Source organism: Hippocampus zosterae, chromosome 1, assembly GCF_025434085.1.
Source record: "Hippocampus zosterae strain Florida chromosome 1, ASM2543408v3, whole genome shotgun sequence".
NCBI classification, from domain to species: domain Eukaryota; kingdom Metazoa; phylum Chordata; class Actinopteri; order Syngnathiformes; family Syngnathidae; genus Hippocampus; species Hippocampus zosterae.
Genome location: NC_067451.1, coordinates 9,696,954 through 9,715,000, shown reverse-complemented (window position 1 = coordinate 9,715,000; position 18,047 = coordinate 9,696,954). Strand labels below are relative to the sequence as shown.

The window sequence follows — 18,047 nt, the reverse complement described above, 5'->3', positions numbered from 1 at the left end:
TTGCGAGCATTAGAAGGTGTAGGGACCGATGTAGATGGAGAGTCTGAGGGCGGAGCTGCTCTGGTAGTTGCCCTGGTAGCTGAGCAGCGGGTTGACCGACACCATCTCCAGGTCCAGCGTGTACTCGCGCGGGCCCGACACGGCCCGGGCCAGGACTAGCATGGCGCTGATGTTGTTGATTTGCTAAAGGCAAACAAAAAAAACTATTATAAATCCATAATAATTGGCTTTTGAAAATCATGCTTAATTTACACTGAGTTTTGACTTTTTTAAACATATTTTTACTCAGAATTTTGTACCGGGAAAAATGCATGGAAGCAATTCGATGGGAAGGAAAATCTTGAGTTGAAAATTCAGTATTAAAAAATGGTGCTGAATTTTGGACATTGAATTTTGTGTTTTTGACAGTAAGTTTCGATTTTTGTTTCAAACAAAATTTGAACATAACATTTTTGGGGGGGAAAAGATCTTGGCAATTTCGTGGGAAGGAAAATCTATTATAAATTCAGCATTTAAAAATGACGCCGAATTATCGCTTTTTAAACTAAATATTTGACATACTTTTTTACTTAAAAATGGTAAGAATCATTTGGTTTGATGATATGAAGAATTTGTTAAAATTTTGTTTTATAAAAAATACGCAGAATTTTTCGCTCTAAATTTTGAATTTTTCACATTGAGTTTTGATTTTTCTAAACAATTTTTTCATTTATCGGATTTCTTTCATCATTTTTGACAATGACCTTTGATTTTTTTTTATCGAGAATTTTGCAATTTGGTGTTAAGGAAATCTGTGTGACAAATTCAGTGTAAAAAAATACTACATTTACAACACATATTCTTTTTTCATGGTAAAAAAAAAATCTGTTAGAAATAAAAATTGAAATTAATGGCACAGCTATACTTCCATAATAAATTACTTTCTTCTAGAAACTCTTGCCATAGAACATTTCCCAACAATATCCAAATTTTTATTTTCTCCCCGTTTTTTATTTATTTAAATTTTTAATCAATCCATTTCGCGGCACATTCCTACCCTGATGTAGAAGTCTCCGTGCGTGTCACCGGAGCGAATGCGGAAAGTGTTGTAGGCTCCCGGGGAGACGCTGGTGGCCTGAATCTGGAAGATGTCGGACGGCACCGAGCGCTCCGACGTGATGCTCATGTAACGGTGCACGATGGAGAACGGCAGATCTCGGCACGCCGCCTTCGTCACGGGACATACGCAGCGGCTGCGCACGCACACAAAGATTGAAAATACTGCATTATCACAAAGAGCTTTCATCATTACGACAATGTTCAGAAATGAGCCAGTGGAAGTTAGTGGAACAATTTACATAACAATTTATGACTTTCACAAAAATATGCAACTTTTTAAAAAATGTACTACTTTTTCCTAAAATTAGGCCGCTTTGTAATTATAAACTCTTCTAAAAATAATATTTTTTCACCTAAAAGATATATATATATATATATATATATATATATATATATATATGTAGTTTATATATATATAAAGAGAGAGAGAGAGAGAGAGAGAGAGAGATCGTTTTTTGGGGAAAAAATTGGCACTTTTTTCCGCATTGACGTATGATTTTTCGCCTTGAAACTATAATTTATATATTATATATACAAATATTTCAAAATATTTTTTAACCTAAAAAACACTCCAATACTTCTCATAAAAAGTAGAACGACTTGTTTCCTCTTTCTCTTGATAACTTTATTCCTTTGTTCAAATTTTATTCGAAACGTTTTCACTTCAAATTCTACCACCTTTTCCCTCAGAGGTTCGACCTTCGAAAAGCTACACATATCTTTCTGAATAATATGAATGCGTTTGTTTTCAGATTTTTAAAAAAATCAGTTTTTCTCGTGAATTTTCTTGAAAGAGCAGTTACAAAATCGACCAGCAGAGGTCAGCAGAGCTTAGCTAGCTTTTGCTTTTGTTGAGCTGAAATTAGACCTGCGATGAAAAACATTCACATTGCGTGACAGTACAACAAACATAAATACAGGACATAAACGAAATGCGCGCCAGCTGGATAACTCATTCAATATCTTACGTCGAGTTACAATCAATATGAAATACCCGTAATCCAAAACAACATTTCAACGTGTGGTTTGTATTTGTAGAACGACTGTCTTTCCTTAAAAACTGGAACACCACTGTAAAATAAGACGGGAAATGGTGTGTATCATTCTCTCCAACATAACTTGTTACAGTCTTCCACATATTTTGAGCTGATAAACTATCCATGACACACGTGTGAATCCCACATTTGCTCTTGGTTTGAATGTGTGTATGTGGACAAGAGTTTTCCACCTGTTAGCAATCCATGAAATCAAAATTGCATTTTGGTGTGGGGTGAAAAAGTCAATGTGGAAATTGTGCAGCTGGAAGCTGGAGCACGTGAGTGGACGTCTTGGTTGTTGAGATTATTACAGGGAGATGAAGGCCAACATATTGCATGCGTACGTCCACGCGACGTATGGGAGAGCAGGCAGACAGGGGACATGCAGGCAGACACTCACTTGTCGGACACTTGCACATACGGGTCCAGGCATCGGTTGGCGTCCACGCACTGGTATCGTCCGTGGATGTTGACACACGTCTGCGTGTCCGTGCACTGATGTGCACCCGTTTCGCATTCGTTGATATCTGCGCAGACATGTAACGAAATATTACTTTCGTCCAAGCCAGGGGACTCGGAATTAGTTTTGTAATTTAGTTTTTTTTTAATATTTCTTTACATTTAACATTTCTTTAATAAAAACATTCTTCTTTCTTCTGATTTTTTTCATTTTTTTCTGAGACAATGTTTTCCTCAAAAAAAAAATTTTTTGTTTTGAAAAACTACCATGAAATACAATTATAATTAAAAAATAGAAACGTTTTTCAACTTTCTTTAAAAAAAAACATAAAACATTTTCCAACTTATTTCTCAAAACTATTCAGCTTCTTTCCAAAAATATAATGAAAAAAATCCAGAAAAAAACATTTCACCCTAAAAAAAGATATATAAATCTATTTTAAAGTAATATAAAACTTTTTTTAATATAAAAAAATGAAACACAACATTCAGCTTCCTTATAATTTTTTTAAATGTTCTTATTTCCTACCAAAAAGTTCCTATCACAAAGATATTCAACTTCCCTTTAAAACTTAATGGATTGATGGTTATTGCACTTTGTCGCGTGCAAGGAAAGGCACACATGAATCCTGACTCACCCTGGCAGAGTCGCGTGCCTTGCAGCTGGTATCCCTCAGGGCACACACAGAAGAACTTTCCAGGCTGGTTGACGCAGCGGTGCTGGCACAAGTAACTGGAGTAGCTGCACTCGTCCACGTCTGTCGCAGTCAACACGCCGTCACTCAAAACGGAGTCGAATTTCGCGTCACACCTTCTCATGATTCGGCCGCTCACCGTTACACGCGAAGCCGTCGGGGCCCAGCTCGTAGCCGTGCTCGCAACGGCACAGGAAGGTGCCGTATGTGTTGTAACAGCGCTGAGAACATGGGGCACCCATGTCGCACTCGTTCACATCTGAAAGGAAATGAAACACTCTCAGCCTCTTGTTGTTAATAATAATAAATAGTTATGTAGAAAATAAAAGAACAGATAAAAAGTAAAATTGTAAAAAAAAAATATATAGAAAATATATTGTTTGATCAAATATTTTAAGATAATTATATTTGACAAAATATATTTAAAAAACAGGCTTGATAAAAATGAACAAAATACTAAATATGGAAAAAACATATTTGGTAATGAAACAAAGTCAAATAGTTTTGAAAGAATGAAAAGAAACTGAAACTAGATCTTAAAATTGTAAAAATAACAAAAACTAATTCCGGGTACAATTATAGCAAAAATGTCCTTTGTTTTCATCTCTTGTTGGTTAAGATCATATTTGAGCTTTAGCAGGGGTCCCCAAACTTTTTCCTGTGAGGGCCACATACCGTTTCCCTTCTCTGATGGGGGGCCAGTGTCAGTTTGTAACATCAACGATTGTAGGGGAGCTTAAAAAATTTATTGTTTCCCAGAAAGCCACATATAACCAAATAACCCTTTCCAGGTTCTTTACAGAAAAAAAGTCAGGAAACAAACAATAACACTATTAATGAAATAAATAATAACTAAATTACCCTCTCTGAGTTCTTCACAGAAAAAATGGAAATAAATAATAACTAAACAACTCTCTCTCTTTATAGCCCATTGATATGCACCAAAAAAGAGTTCTGCCATCTACGAGAACGCCACCTATATTGTCAAGTTTATGTCTGCTACCGTCTTGTTCACGTGTTCTACTAATTGATCTGAGACACAACTAAAATACAAACATTCTATGGTTTGTAAATAACTTTGTGACCTTGATTTCAACGCTATTTGCGTCATGGGTCATTTTGCCCCGAAGACCAACTTTGTACTTTTTTCTTACAGCTTCCATGGAAATGTGAATAAAAACAACATTTCAATTTTTCTGCAGTTGGGGACAATCTAGGAAAAGTCATAACATTTCAAATTAAAAAATTATCATTTAGGGGGTTTTTGGGGCGTTTTTAACACAGGGACGGGTCATTTTGACCCGAGGACAACAGGAGGGTTAGCAGTTTGGGGACCCCTGAGCTTTAGGGTTTCATTTTAAATTTATTTATTTCAGTAATGCGTCCATACACCAGAAGGAAGGTCGAAAAGCCACTTGATAACTGTAATTTACATTATTACTCAATATTTTGGATTTTTTTTTTTAATCTTGCACTTGACAGATAGTCCATAGAAAACTCAAACTAATACTAAAACTAATCAAAACCCAACATGGCCAAAACGCAAATCTTCCTATCTGACAGAGCTGTCCGTCCAGTTCCAGAAAGTAAACCCTTTCGCCACAGGTGCTTCTACTTCTAATCTCTGCTCTTTGTGGGAGCAGGGTTATAATTCTTTTGCCTTTTGCACTATACAAACATTCTTTCTTAACACCAAAATGAAGTGTTTATAAATAAAAAAAACTAAAAAAAAAAAACTTCAAAATGAACAAACCTGCTTCGCAAACTAATTAAAACAAGCTTAATTTAAAAAAAAATGTCAAAATGAAATAAAAATGAACTAAAAGGAAAACTCCAAAAACGGCGACCGGCCGAGGGTGCGCAATCTTTCTGCTGCAACCCCATGCAGGACCATAATGAGGACATATGGACGATTGGGTTTCACTGGAAATATGTCAAAGCCAGGCTTCGCCCAATCACACAAACCTCAAGACCACCTGTAACCTTGAAGTCCCTTCCAAAAGGCCGTTGATCCTTATGAAAACTCTAGTGGGAGGTTGTCACTCACCGACGCAGGAGCGGTTGTTTCCCGCCAGCTGGAACCCAGGCTCACACTGGCACGTGAAGGAGCCGGGAACATTGACGCAGCGATGCTGGCAGTACCTGTACCTGCACTCGTCGATGTCTGGCGGAGGAACAGAGAGCGGAACGCCCGTTAATCATTGAGCTTCTTCAGTCTGCTACACACAAAAAAAGAAAAAAAAAGAAAAAAAAAACCTTGCTGCCTCACCAATGCACTCGGTGCCCACTTTGCGGTAACCGTCAGGACAGTGGCATGTAAAGGCCCCCAGGGTGTTGATGCACTGCTGGCTGGGCTGGCAGTCATGCTCGTCGCGCTCGCACTCGTCCACGTCTGCGCTTGGAAAGGAACTATGCTGGTCAGTGATACAGTCAACCCCCTTTTGTTCCAGGGAGGAAATGTACCAGACCCACCCACCGCAGGTTAAAATGAAAAAAATAAAAAATAAAACATATACATTGTTTTTTACCACACCCACAAACATCAAACACATTTAAACATCTAAAAATTACACTATTTAAAGTAATGCAGTTTCGTATGACATCACTTTAAGGAAACAAAATGAAGACCCACTTCCTTTAAATTAGAGTCACACTGCGCTTGCTTCAGGTTGTTTATTTGTCACTCACTGTTATAAAAGATCTTTTTCTTTTCAAAATGTTTTGTCTTTTTTTTAAATGAATAAAGGCGTCTTCCAAAATAAAAGCTATTATATTAGGAAAGTAAAAGAGAATTTAAATTTTATCCATAGCCTAAGAGTTGAAAATTTTACGCTGGTAAAAAATATCTTTTCTCACTCTGAAACTAAAATTCTTGCTTCAAGCAGTTTATTGATTGCATTCAGTTGATGTTTTTCTGTCAAACAAAAAGACTATTCAAAATTGTACAGAAGCATTCAAATGCTAAACCAAAGCCTATCATTTCATCTTGAAAGTCGGCTCGCTTAAAGCTAACATATGATGCAAAACGCCACAGATGGGCTACCGTAAATTTGCCAGAGATGAGGTGGTAATTCTGAACTTTCAAACAACCGCTGCTGTTTACTGCAGATGATGAAAAACGATTGCTTAAAAATATGTGGCATAGTGAGAAGATGAAATTTTGTCTTTCCTACAGCTAGTACTACTATGTAGTACTACTTGCGACATTATAAAATTACTCTGGTGCATCAGAAGTCGCACAGATGTCAAACAGTGCAGTGTTTTGCCTCGCTCAGAAATTAACATTAGTGGTGGAAACAAACATTATCAGGAAGACACAATCATTTTATTAGGTTGCTAAATTGCCCACTAAGTCGGGACAAAGAGTATGAGTTCATGGATCTTCAGCTGGCAATCCAAGACAACATGGAAAAAATGCTCAACCGGCTTTCGATAACAGGGACAGCAACAAATTTCCAATATAATTTGGAGGTTGGGGCGGGGGGTAGTTTGAGTTCACATGTTCATCGGCTTTTTCATGCCTGCAAGACAACAGCTGTCATCGTGTGAAAGCTACCAAATTCCTACACACTCTATCAACCCCCCCACCCACACACACACACAGTCACCACCCCACACTCATTGACACCCACCCAAACCCCAACAACACCTGCTCCGGCCACTTGCATCCCACCCCTAAGATAACAGCCCAATTTCCACGACATCCACAATGCGGACCACCTGTCCACGGCCACACTCACCCACGCAGCTGTCTCCTTGAGGCTCGTAGCCCAGGGGGCAGGGGTTGAAGGCCTCGGTGGGCACGATGGGGGGTTCGGGGGCCGGGATGACCGAGGCCGAGCGGGGGAGGCACAGGTAGCCTCCGTAGTGATTGAAGCATTTCATCTCCCCCTTGCACGCGTCAGGGATGGTCTCGCACTCGTTGATGTCTGACGCCGCACATATGCAAACGTGACACACGCACAAGGATGGCCAATGAGTGCATGATTAATAGTTTTGCTTTTTTTTTATTCTACGGTCATACTCATAGTGTATTGGATTCAGGATTTTTTGTTGAGTTTTAGTATTAGTTTTACTTTTTTAGATCGATAGACCGACCAACCAACCAACCGGACCGACCCATAGATCAGCATTAGAGCATAACTTAAAATACAAATTGTACCTAAATAAATAAACAAAGCCATCTACAAGATTATAAAACAGGCACAAAAAAAAATATTGCGATGAACGCACCAAATAAAGGCCTGAGGGTGACTCATAACAATTGTAATTGTAATTTCCTGCTTTTACCTTTGCAGTGCTCTGTCTGAGGGTCCCAATGATAGCCATCTGTGCATTCCTAGAAAGAGCACAACACGGATAAATTCGCAAATCAAATCAAGTGTCAACATGCAGTACATCAAAATGATAAAAAACATCACCCAACAGTAGTCCATGGACCAACGAACAGGTGTTTATGATAATAATGTATCATAAATATGGACAAGTGAATCCGTTTTAACATATGCACATCGTGCATAACCGTTTACAAATTCATACATACAATTTGTGTACTGTAAGCAGTTGAAAGTTAAATATGGGACTTGTGACATTTTAATGAACCGAATCACCTTGATATTTACTCATCAGATGTCTAATTATTCTAGGACTTAGTATTATTATTCTGGGCGTAAGGCACCTGTTGACTTTGACGGAAAGTAAAACTAGCCCAAAAGAAATAGGAGCAAAATATCCCCACAAGCTGCCACCAGAAAGGAATCTTTGTGAAAAAGGATGTGTGTGTGTGTGGTGTGAGTATACATATGCGTATATATATCGTAGCAAATGATGGAAAATAAAAACAAGAGGACAGGTGTGACAAGCCTAGCTTCAATATAGAGCGGTAAGTGACGCATCCGTACCGTTTGGGTGTCAATTTCTTTGGGCGGCTGTGAAATAACGTTGTGGAGGAGCACGCACACGCACACGAATGACACACACACCCCCTGCATACTAACCACGTGACACTAGAACACACATAAACACACACGCGCGCGCACGCACACGCACACAGCGATGAGGCAGGGGGCGGGGCGGTTGACTTTGGATGGCGCAGCGCAGTCACTCAGCATCTGCGGGGAAGAGGAAATTACAACATGACAAGGTGTCACAAATCCAACAAAATGGTGCCATTCAATGGAGGCCCAATGGAAGAAACGCGGTGTCAATAGCAGTCGGAGCAAGAAGAAGAGGCGGAGAAGGTCCCCTAATCATACGTAAAGCTCCGGTGATAAGTTAAGAGACAACGTGTGCCTTTGAATATCATTGCATGATGTGTGTGTTCATCGCTACATCAATGCTAATTTTCATTAGCTTGTCTACGGTGTTTGGCATTATGTGTTAGCATTCAACAAGCACATTTTGTTGTCGATCCTTTGGAATTTATGGGTACACATGGTAGTTATGTTTCATTCATAATCGGATGATGAGGAGGTCCTTGGGAAAAATGTCACCATGGACTTGAAAAGTTTGCAAACCAATGCACTGAGCACCCCCCCCCCCCTCCCCCTTCGCCCCAAAAAGAGTCAACTTGCCTAGCTGGCCTGTTTGTCGGCCAAACACTGTGGCCTTGATTGCTAGATGACGAGAGTCGACCTTTCAGCAGGTAGAAGAACATGAACATTGTGACGTCCTGCAGCTGCACATTACACAATTTTTTTTTTCTGTCGGTGCTGCGCAGAAAGCTCTCTGTGTCCTTAGCCTGGCACACTGTAACGGCTTGCAAGAATACCCTGGCTGCTTTACAGTCGATCACAGAGAAACTCTCTATGGTGTTAAAATGTTCTGGTAGAGCGAACACAAGCTATACGCTGGGGATAGGGACCCAACCAACAACATTGAATCTCTGCAAATCATTACCACCCCGTTTAAAAGCGAGAACTACCTATATTAATAATATGACCATGATAAGTATCAAACAGAGGGGAGAAGCACTAACTTTCAAGTAAGGAAAAGCTTTACTACAGAAGAGGCAAAAAACGTAAAATCACCAGGACCAAGTATTTGTATCAGGGTATTGGGTCTCATTAAGGTGTCAATACCAACCACCGATACTTAAGGCAAATCTGACACCAAGTAAGTCCTCCTTGCCAGTAGTTGACACATGGGAGAGTCATCATGTGTGTCTGAAAGACAACAAGGTCTTTGTTCTCACCCATCTGTCTGTTAAATGAACTTTCATGCACCTTTGGTCCGATTGGCGTCAGTACTCACTTTTGTGTATCAGTGAGTACAAAAGATATAAAAATTAGTCATGGTTTACCATCCCCCCTCTTTTTCACGATATTAGTCACATTTGAACATCTGATCACAGCAGAACCAGAAGTGCAGATAGGGAGATTATATTATTCCCTCTGCTTTTTTTGTTTGAGCTGCGCCTCTGTGGAACCTCACACCAATCGCCACCAGAAATCAAAACACAAACACATTTAAGCCCCAACTAAAGAAATGGTTGGACTGTCAACAACAGAAACCACAAGAAGTCCTCGAGCTGTCCCTGTTAGCATCTTGCTTGGTGAATGTTTTCATACTTTTGTGTAGGCCTAATTGCTGGTTTATTGTGACTCTAATGTCCATTTTAGCCTGACAGTACTTTTAAGTCAATGTGTTGTTATTGTTATGTAAATATGAACTTTTAGTTTACTTTTTTTTTTTTTTAGTACATATATCGTTGACATAGGACGGCATAGGAAAAATAGCTTTATTTACTTACATCTTTATTCATATTTACTGGAACTAACATAAAAAAAGGGGTGGGGGATGGTATAGAACATCCGTACAACATGCTTCATAAAGATTTACAACTGCCATGAGGCATGCTGGGATGTCATTATATATAATAGTTTAGACCAGTGGTTCTCAACCTGGGATCGATCAAACCCCAGGCGTTCGGTGAATCGGTCTCTTGGGTTCGGCGGAGCCCCTGCCATAGAAGTTTAAGGCACACCCGACTCAGCATGTTAATTAGTTATCACGCGCCCACGGCAGATAATCACATTATATCACTTGCCCAATCAGTGGAAATTTAGTTTGCTCAATCGTCAACGTGTGACTGTCGTGATCGTACGTCATGTGATTTTTTATTAAGGTTTTTTTTTAGAATTTTAATACATGCTATGTCGAGCAAAAAATAATAATAAAGTGGTCGGACGAATATGTACAACGTGGATTTACATGCAAGTTGAGCAACTCAAAATTATTTTGCCAATAAAATGAAAAAGATATATATATTTTTAAACCACATCAAAAGATTGTAAGTGGGGTTTTCTGCATCTAAACGTGGTTATGTTTTGGAAAAATGGGAAAATTTGCCATAACGATCTCACAGTCTAAGTATTCCATTTCCATTCAGGGTAGCTTTACAACATTGTATTATGAAATTATGAAACCTGTTTTGTTCTTTGCCACTGATGAGCGACCAGGTGGGGCAGGCTAACCTGAACAGTGGAAGCAGTCTTTGCCATTGTCATCTTCTCTTTGCTGATTGACTGTCAGAAATCACCCGATTGCGCAAGCTTATCGTTAAGGCATATTTAACCGTGGACATATAGCGAGTTGCTAAATATGGCTCCTTGCCCTGCTGAAGGGCCACCGCGAGTGCATGCCAAGCAGCTGCAGTTCCAACGCATGACAAGGAGTTATAATCAGCGGCAGCTTGCTCACAAGACAAAGTGCAGACCACAAGACTTGACATGGTGCTCCCCCCTCCCCAAAGACAAGAGCGTGACATCATGGGCTATTTGTGTCTTGAGATGCATAACATACCAAGACACCCACAGTACGTGACCTAACTGGACCGCACTACTGGTGGGAAGTCACCAAGTACAAACACTTGACTTCCTGTCCTTGAGTCGACTTTTTGGCAAACTGTCCTTAACTTGAATGTTTCAACTAAATTCTGTACTATCTAATAACTAGCCAATTAAACATAAAACAGAGAATGTTGTGTGTTGTGTATTCAAATAATCACATAGCATTGCGTAAGGGAAACCTACTTAGCTTAATGCTAACAAACAAAGCAAAACGCCATTGAAACGCTCATGGTTAGCATTGATAGTTTGGGTTTTAGAAGCAAGGGATGTTTAAAAACAAACTGCGCAACATGTCCATGGAACTTTAAAACAATACATAAAGGCATATATTCTTTATCCTCGCTGAAAAACGCTTTTCATTAGTTCGGTTTGGTTGTCTCCATGTATATCTATATGCCTGACTGATACTGCCCCCAGGTGGCCAAGGCTTGCACTCCGCAAGCAGTACAATGAATATATGATGAAGCAGTAACTGTTTAATTTTTTCATTTAATTGTGTTCCTAGTATATGTGTTTACCAAATACAATACAGTACTATTTTCATGATTGAAAAATATATAACAAACATTTTAGCCTTAAGTACATTTCAGACGGTGCAGTTTGCCTGTGACTTGAGTAAATGAGTTGTTTCTGTATTTTTCTATTTTTTATTTCTATTTTTCTATACAGGTATTTGTACTTTTAGTTAAGTACAGCATGTGAGTACTTCAACCGCCTCGACTGAACGGCCAGAAATGTGATGCAAAACTACCAAAAACAAAGTGACCAATTCGTCTTGGGTGAGGTGACTGACTGCGGCCGACGGCGGACGTGTGGAATGCCCGCGGTTAGGATGTGGCCGATGATTCTCAGCCGGGATGCCCTGGCATGGATGTGGTTCCCAGAGTATCGCTTTTCTGGGAAACCCCCCTCCGGAGCCCAATAAGGCAAGGGTGGGAAAAGTATGGCCTGCCGGCAACAACTGACCCACTATGTTGAGAGCATTTACATTCGAAAGAGTCATCGGTCAATATTTATTGTATTAATTTAGCCGTGCTGTCACAAATTCACTTCAATTCCTGTTTGCTTATTTTGCAAACCTATTTGCTGTTATTTGCTAAGCAAAAAACAAACCAAAAAAATGGCTACTTAATGCTTTCTATTGTGCTCTAAGGGACCACAAGATACTGTTAAAGCCTTGTACAGTAATTGGAGTCAAGGAAGTAAGTTGAAGTTATACATTTCGCCTGACTGAAATGCATTTGAATTCATACCCCAGCGGAACTTGGAAACGATCCAATAAGGATTGGGGCTCTGACCTCTGCGGGTCCATTTATACATTTTCGGTCAGCCCAATTTAACAGGCAAAATGTCAGCTCGCTTACACAAGTGACCACCTGCGGACTTGGAAAAACACGCAGGGGGACCACACGCGGACACACGCGAGACGACCTGGGGGTTGTTCTGCATGGAGAAGCCCGAGCACGCCCTGGTACAGCTGGGAGCGCTCCACCTGCAAAATCCAACAGTGATGGATGGCGGAGGGACTTGTGAGAAATTCTCTTCTCAAACCCAGCGCCCTGCTGTGATGCTCCGCCGGCATGCCCTGCCAAGTGGGTCAAAGGCACAATTTGTCATCCGGGCTGACAATCAGGACCAAGACAATGGGTTGTTGCCTTCCTGATGCTTTTCCCACCTTGGGCCACAAAGTGAACTCCGGCTATTGGCGAAGAAGAGAAGGCCCCCAACTAACCTCCCGGTAAAAGTCATCATTCTCACTAAGCGGAGAATAAATGCCTGTGAGTATTTTTGTGCATGCTCTTTTTGGATATTTGCATTCCCTGCACTGTACATAATTGTACGACAGCCTCAATTTCCACTTCACGGGACAAAAGAAAATATAGTCTACAAACACCTTAATGCACAAATTGTGCCGTACTGTATGGTGAAGTAAATAGTAGATAGTAAATGTCTTTGATACAATAGAAAAATGTAAATTCCACACAGAAAGAACAGAGCCCAGATTCGAACCCTGAACCGCAGAATAATTGAACTCTAGGTAAATAATACAATACATGCTGATTTATATAGCGCTTTCACAACAGAGGCAGCTGTAACAAAGCGCTTAACAAAACGGTTAACAAAGTAAAATAATAAACACAACACAACATAAAACACGGACAGTCGTGCAGTCCTAACCACTTTTCCGTCACACGCTTTGTTGTTTGAAGCAGTTTGAGATGAAAGAGGAGAGAATCAAATAATGACAGGTAAAAACGACAATGGCTCATTGTTATAATTGTTACTGTTTTACATATTTGAACCATATTAACTGTGGCTAAATTGAATTTGTAATTAGATGTCATGGTAAATTGAAGTAAATATTGCGGGACAAAGCTCCCGGTTCAATTAGAACTAAAAAGATTTGTTGTCGAAAAAAAAAGCTTGTAATGTCTGATAGAATTGAAGGAAAACTGCAATTTTTGTATATTCTGCCAAAACGATAAGAACAAACCCATTTATCAAGACACATGAACTATCGGCACACTTTATTGACTTTTGTGGGCCATATCAGTGATGACGTGTGCCGGATTTGGCTTCTCTGAGTTTGACACCTGTGATTTCCACTTGTGACTCGGACTTACGTACTTGACCCGACTCACCCTGCAGTCGCCTCTTTGCCGTGTGACGCGGAAATGGTGACGACGCTGTCCAATCACACCGCATGTCTACCCTCCCATTACAGCCGCTGAAACGTGCCGAGCCAAGGAGCCGACCACTGTGATTATGGCTCCAAAAGTAGAGCGCTGGTGCACTCATGTGACATGTTAACAAAGAGAGGAGGTTCTTCTCATCTCTCTCCCAATTACAACGAGGTCATCAACCACCATTGCTGTGTTCATGCAAATGTTGAAATGTCCCAAGGGTGGGAGACTTTTGTCTGCAGCTGGAATCTGGCGCCAGTTGAACCAGAACACTGGCGGCCCTCAGCCCTGGTCAATCGAAACTTCAATTTTGCTCCTCTCTCATCTACTAACAGCTTCACACGTGCGCAGCAGGAGAGAATAAAACTCCTCAATGCCAAGGTGGCAATGTGCAGGGAGCTATGGTTTATTTTTGATGAAACGATTTAATGTGGTTATTTATGATCGCATTATTATTGTTCTTCATTCATGTTTTGTTTATACAGCTTTGGCTGTTGAGAAAGTGCGCTTGAAAATAAAGTTTGTCATTTCCAAACTCAACTCTTTCAATAGATCAATGATGTATCGTTGACATCCAATTGCCCATTTTGACACTATCGTGGCCCCTTTGACACACTGAAACGCTTAAAAAAATTCTCTGTTACTTTATGGGATTGAAATATACAATTTAGGTGAAGATGTTCAAATGAGTTTCTTAAAGAGTGGACGCTGCCTCTGCTGGCTGCAGAAAGACTAGTACTGTATTATGTATGTAATATCTAGTATCATTTCGGAGGATGTTTTACAATCTGCGAGACAAGAACTGATGTTCGTTAAAAACTTGATGCCGTAAAATCTTTGATGAATCATAAGACTGAATGAAGTAAACGAATAAATCAGGGGGGGGGGGGGGGGGGGGAATTACATACCATGTCTGGATGTGGCCAAAACGAATCACAAAGCAGCTGAGCGGTTTGAACCATTCAACGAGGCCTGAGGCTTATTATGTGGTGATGTCAAGTATTTCATAAAAGTCAAGCGAACTCACCAGCGAGTCTTGTTTGAGATGTGCTCGTCTCCTCGGTCGGCCTGACCCCGGCGTGTCTGACTGTGGCGAAGTGGTCCCTAAAGCTCCAAGAGGTGCTCCCTGAGAGACTGAGTGGGAGACAGCTGGAGCAGCTGAACACATGCAGAAAGGAGAAGGGAGGGCGAGCCAGCCAGAGAGAGAGAGAGAGAGAGAGAGAGAGAGAGAGAGAGAGAGAGAGAGAAAATGCGCCCATTGGTCGTAGACCCCCCTCCTCCCACCCCCCGGCCCCCTGCGCAGTGCCCCTGCAAAGCCCCTCTCACCACCCCTCTCAAGTCTAGGGATGCGAATTCCTGGTCTGCAGCCCAAATACCCGAATATCCGTCCAAATGGCGAGCGAACAACAACTTCACAGATGCACACACACTCGACCCCCCCTAAACCGCCATCCATCCCGCTCCAACAACACACCTGGTTTCGTTTAGACTCAATCCCCCGCAAAAGCCCCAAGCAAGCTCTCCCACCCTTCTGCCATTTTAACTCCCCCCCCCCTATACACCTATATTTACCTCCCCAGGCCTTCTTTTTCCATGAAGCCACTAAAAGAAAAAAGCTCTTCCAATCTGACGTGCGGGATATTTATAGCCAGAGAGCAAGAGAGAAATAAATGGAATGTTGACAAAAATTAGAGAGTGGAAGAGCAAGCGAGTGAGCGAAAGTGGAAAAAGTGTCTGCTAACTGGGCAAGAATGAAGCCTTTCTGCCTTGTAATGCTTTCAAACAAAAACTACTATCATTATCACTCTCCAAGTGTACCGCTCAATGTTTTTACATGACTAATCCGTTACGCCGCTTGCAATCATTTCCGGCCGGGCCAGAGCTTCATTCCCGCAAGAAGCATGCATCGTCTCGATGTGTTGCAAAGCGCTCTGGATGTTGCTTAACCCGCATTAAGAGTGGTTGACGTGTGATTCAAGACGGACGCCACCGGAGGCTTCATTCCAGCGCGTTATGAAATATTCTCCAACAAAAGGTTAGCTTTTTAACCCTCAGGCCTTGCTGGATTTTGTAATCCAGCAAGGCCAAACCCCTTTCAGCGGGTTTGGTGATTCGGGTTTGGTGATTATAATCACCACCTACAGACATAGGCTTTCATTTTTAAGATTTTGTTTTGCTTATTGTACATACAGAAAGTTGCCTACTAGCATCAATTCTTGAATTAGTATAAAACAGTGGTATATAGTTAACACCAAGCGCCACCTGCAAAAAAAATACTTGGCTCTCCAAGTACTATATAGAAAACATAAAAAGGAAACAAAATGGACTGGATGATTCAATATACAAATAATATACTGTATATATACAAATAATCAAACAGTTACAGAACCATGTTACCCAATGTACAATTGCAAAGAATTTAGGGAATTCATCATCTATGGTCCACAATATTATCAAAAGGTTCAGCGAATCTGGAGACACCACTCCATGTAAACAGCAAGGCTGAAAAAACAACACTGAATGCCTGTGATCTCGATCCCTGAGATAGCCCTGCATCAAAAGCTGACAAATATGTTAAGGATATCACCACATTGGCTGATGAACACTTCAGAAAACCACTGTCAGTAAATACAATTCGGTGGAACTTAAAACTCTACGATGCAAAGCAAAAGCCATTTATCATTAACACCAACTAGGAAATACCGGCGGCTTCTCTGGGCCTGAGCTCATCTAAGATGGACTGATGCAAAGTGGAAAAGTGTTCTGTGGTCTGACGAGTCGACATTTTAAATCGTTTTTGGCCGTTGTGGACATCGGGTACTCCGGGCCAAAGAGGAAAAGAACCATCCGGACTGTCATGGATACGAAGTTCAAAAGCCAGCATCGATACATGGTGTTGATGCTTTATGATCCTCTCCATTTTAAGTGCTTTGTCGCCATCTTGTGAAATCTATAGGGTTAACTGTGTTCTCAGCATTGCTCATAGTCAACGTGTTTAGAGCGGGCTTTCACTTCTTAAATTGAAAAATTATTTCTGTCAATGGTAAGCAGAGCCCATCTACACTTTTTAAAATCAAAACTGTGTATTTAATGGAGTGCGGTATACCATTAAATGCCTCTTTTTCGGTAAAGAATATTACATGAAGTTGCTCATTTGTCTAGAAATAAATTGAAGTAATCTCAGACGACACAAAAAAAGGCTTTGAGATTAGCAAGAAATCCAATATACCCAAATTTTATCCGGTAAACAGCAATGAATTAAAATGTGCTATTTTCATTGGGTTTCACCTGCCGAAAATTGGCAGGGAAGTACACAGAAAATTATTCATATATTTAAAAAGTTGAAGTTTGAAATGAAAAAAAAAACAAGACCAAAATCCGGAGCAGGTTTCACTACATTTGCATTAACACAGTTGAAATAGTTCACATTAAAAAAAAGAAAGAAAAACACATGAGGTGGTCACAAATGGCCAGCGAACACCCCTCCCGGTTTTAGTGGACGTCATATGAGCGGCAGCGTTGTTTGTGTTACAGAAATGACGACGCCTGCTTGCTCAAAGTGTGTCTTTCCAATGTGTGCGTTTGTGGGTGGTGGCAGCTGTCATTACAGGAGGATCTTGTTAAAAATCACACTGTCAACCCCCCCAACTGTGCGAGCGACCCCCGTGCTTTCCCCCTTGTTTCCTTGGCCACACACACGCACAAAAACATCCCACACATTCTCCGAATTAAATTCTAACGCAGCAGAACGTCTTCATCTGCTGTCACTTTTCATTTTCATGCTGGTTTTATTTTATTTTCTGGCATTCATCTGTATCCAAGGCTCCTAAATTTTGCTGCATGGGACTGATTTTGTGATATTGCAATTTTAGAAGGCAAAAGGGAGATAAAACAGTACGGGGCTCGCAGCAACAACACAAAACATGATGACATCTTGATGTGAATACGTTCTTTTACTTACAAAGCGACTAGAGAGACAGGGACAGGAGTCGTTTGGAGGCTTGAAGTCTTGCAAGCGGGCTTGAGGGGGGTGAGAGAAAAGAATTAAGGGGAAGCAGAAAGTGAGGGGGTGGAAAGCCGTTTTGAGCATTTCTTGTATGTAGTCCGTGTCCTGGATATCCAGCTGATGGCCCGTGTAGTACTATGCTCTTTCGCCTTACTAGTCGGACAACTTTAGCACATGAGTGCTTTCCATAAAGTGGTTCGAGCATTTATTCAATGTCT

General features: G+C 40.8%; 1 protein-coding gene across 4 annotated transcripts in view; it reads right to left on the bottom strand.

Annotated features, from left to right (window-relative positions):
* efemp2a (EGF containing fibulin extracellular matrix protein 2a) overlaps positions 1–17,969 on the bottom strand; it is a 19,092-nt gene extending 1,123 nt beyond the window's left edge. Inside the window, exons 1-13 of one of the 4 annotated variants that reach the window (XM_052069238.1) lie at positions 17,785–17,969; positions 14,851–14,981; positions 14,365–14,438; positions 8,191–8,400; positions 7,580–7,628; positions 7,030–7,218; positions 5,559–5,681; positions 5,337–5,453; positions 3,429–3,548; positions 3,233–3,352; positions 2,536–2,662; positions 1,037–1,232; positions 1–183 (exon numbers count right to left, since the gene is read on the bottom strand). The exon at positions 1–183 is cut by the window's left edge and continues 1,123 nt beyond it. In XM_052069238.1, coding sequence (XP_051925198.1) covers positions 10–183; positions 1,037–1,232; positions 2,536–2,662; positions 3,233–3,352; positions 3,429–3,548; positions 5,337–5,453; positions 5,559–5,681; positions 7,030–7,218; positions 7,580–7,628; positions 8,191–8,280 — 1,305 coding nt within the window. In that variant the 5' untranslated portion in view covers positions 8,281–8,400; positions 14,365–14,438; positions 14,851–14,981; positions 17,785–17,969 and the 3' untranslated portion in view covers positions 1–9. Of the gene's footprint in view, positions 184–1,036; positions 1,233–2,535; positions 2,663–3,232; positions 3,353–3,428; positions 3,549–5,336; positions 5,454–5,558; positions 5,682–7,029; positions 7,219–7,579; positions 7,629–8,190; positions 8,401–14,364; positions 14,439–14,850; positions 14,982–15,395; positions 15,450–15,565; positions 15,919–17,784 lie in introns of those variants that run through there. The other 3 variants (XM_052069229.1, XM_052069199.1, XM_052069247.1) reach the window with 3 other exon arrangements.
* Positions 17,970–18,047: the final 78 nt, after the last annotated feature.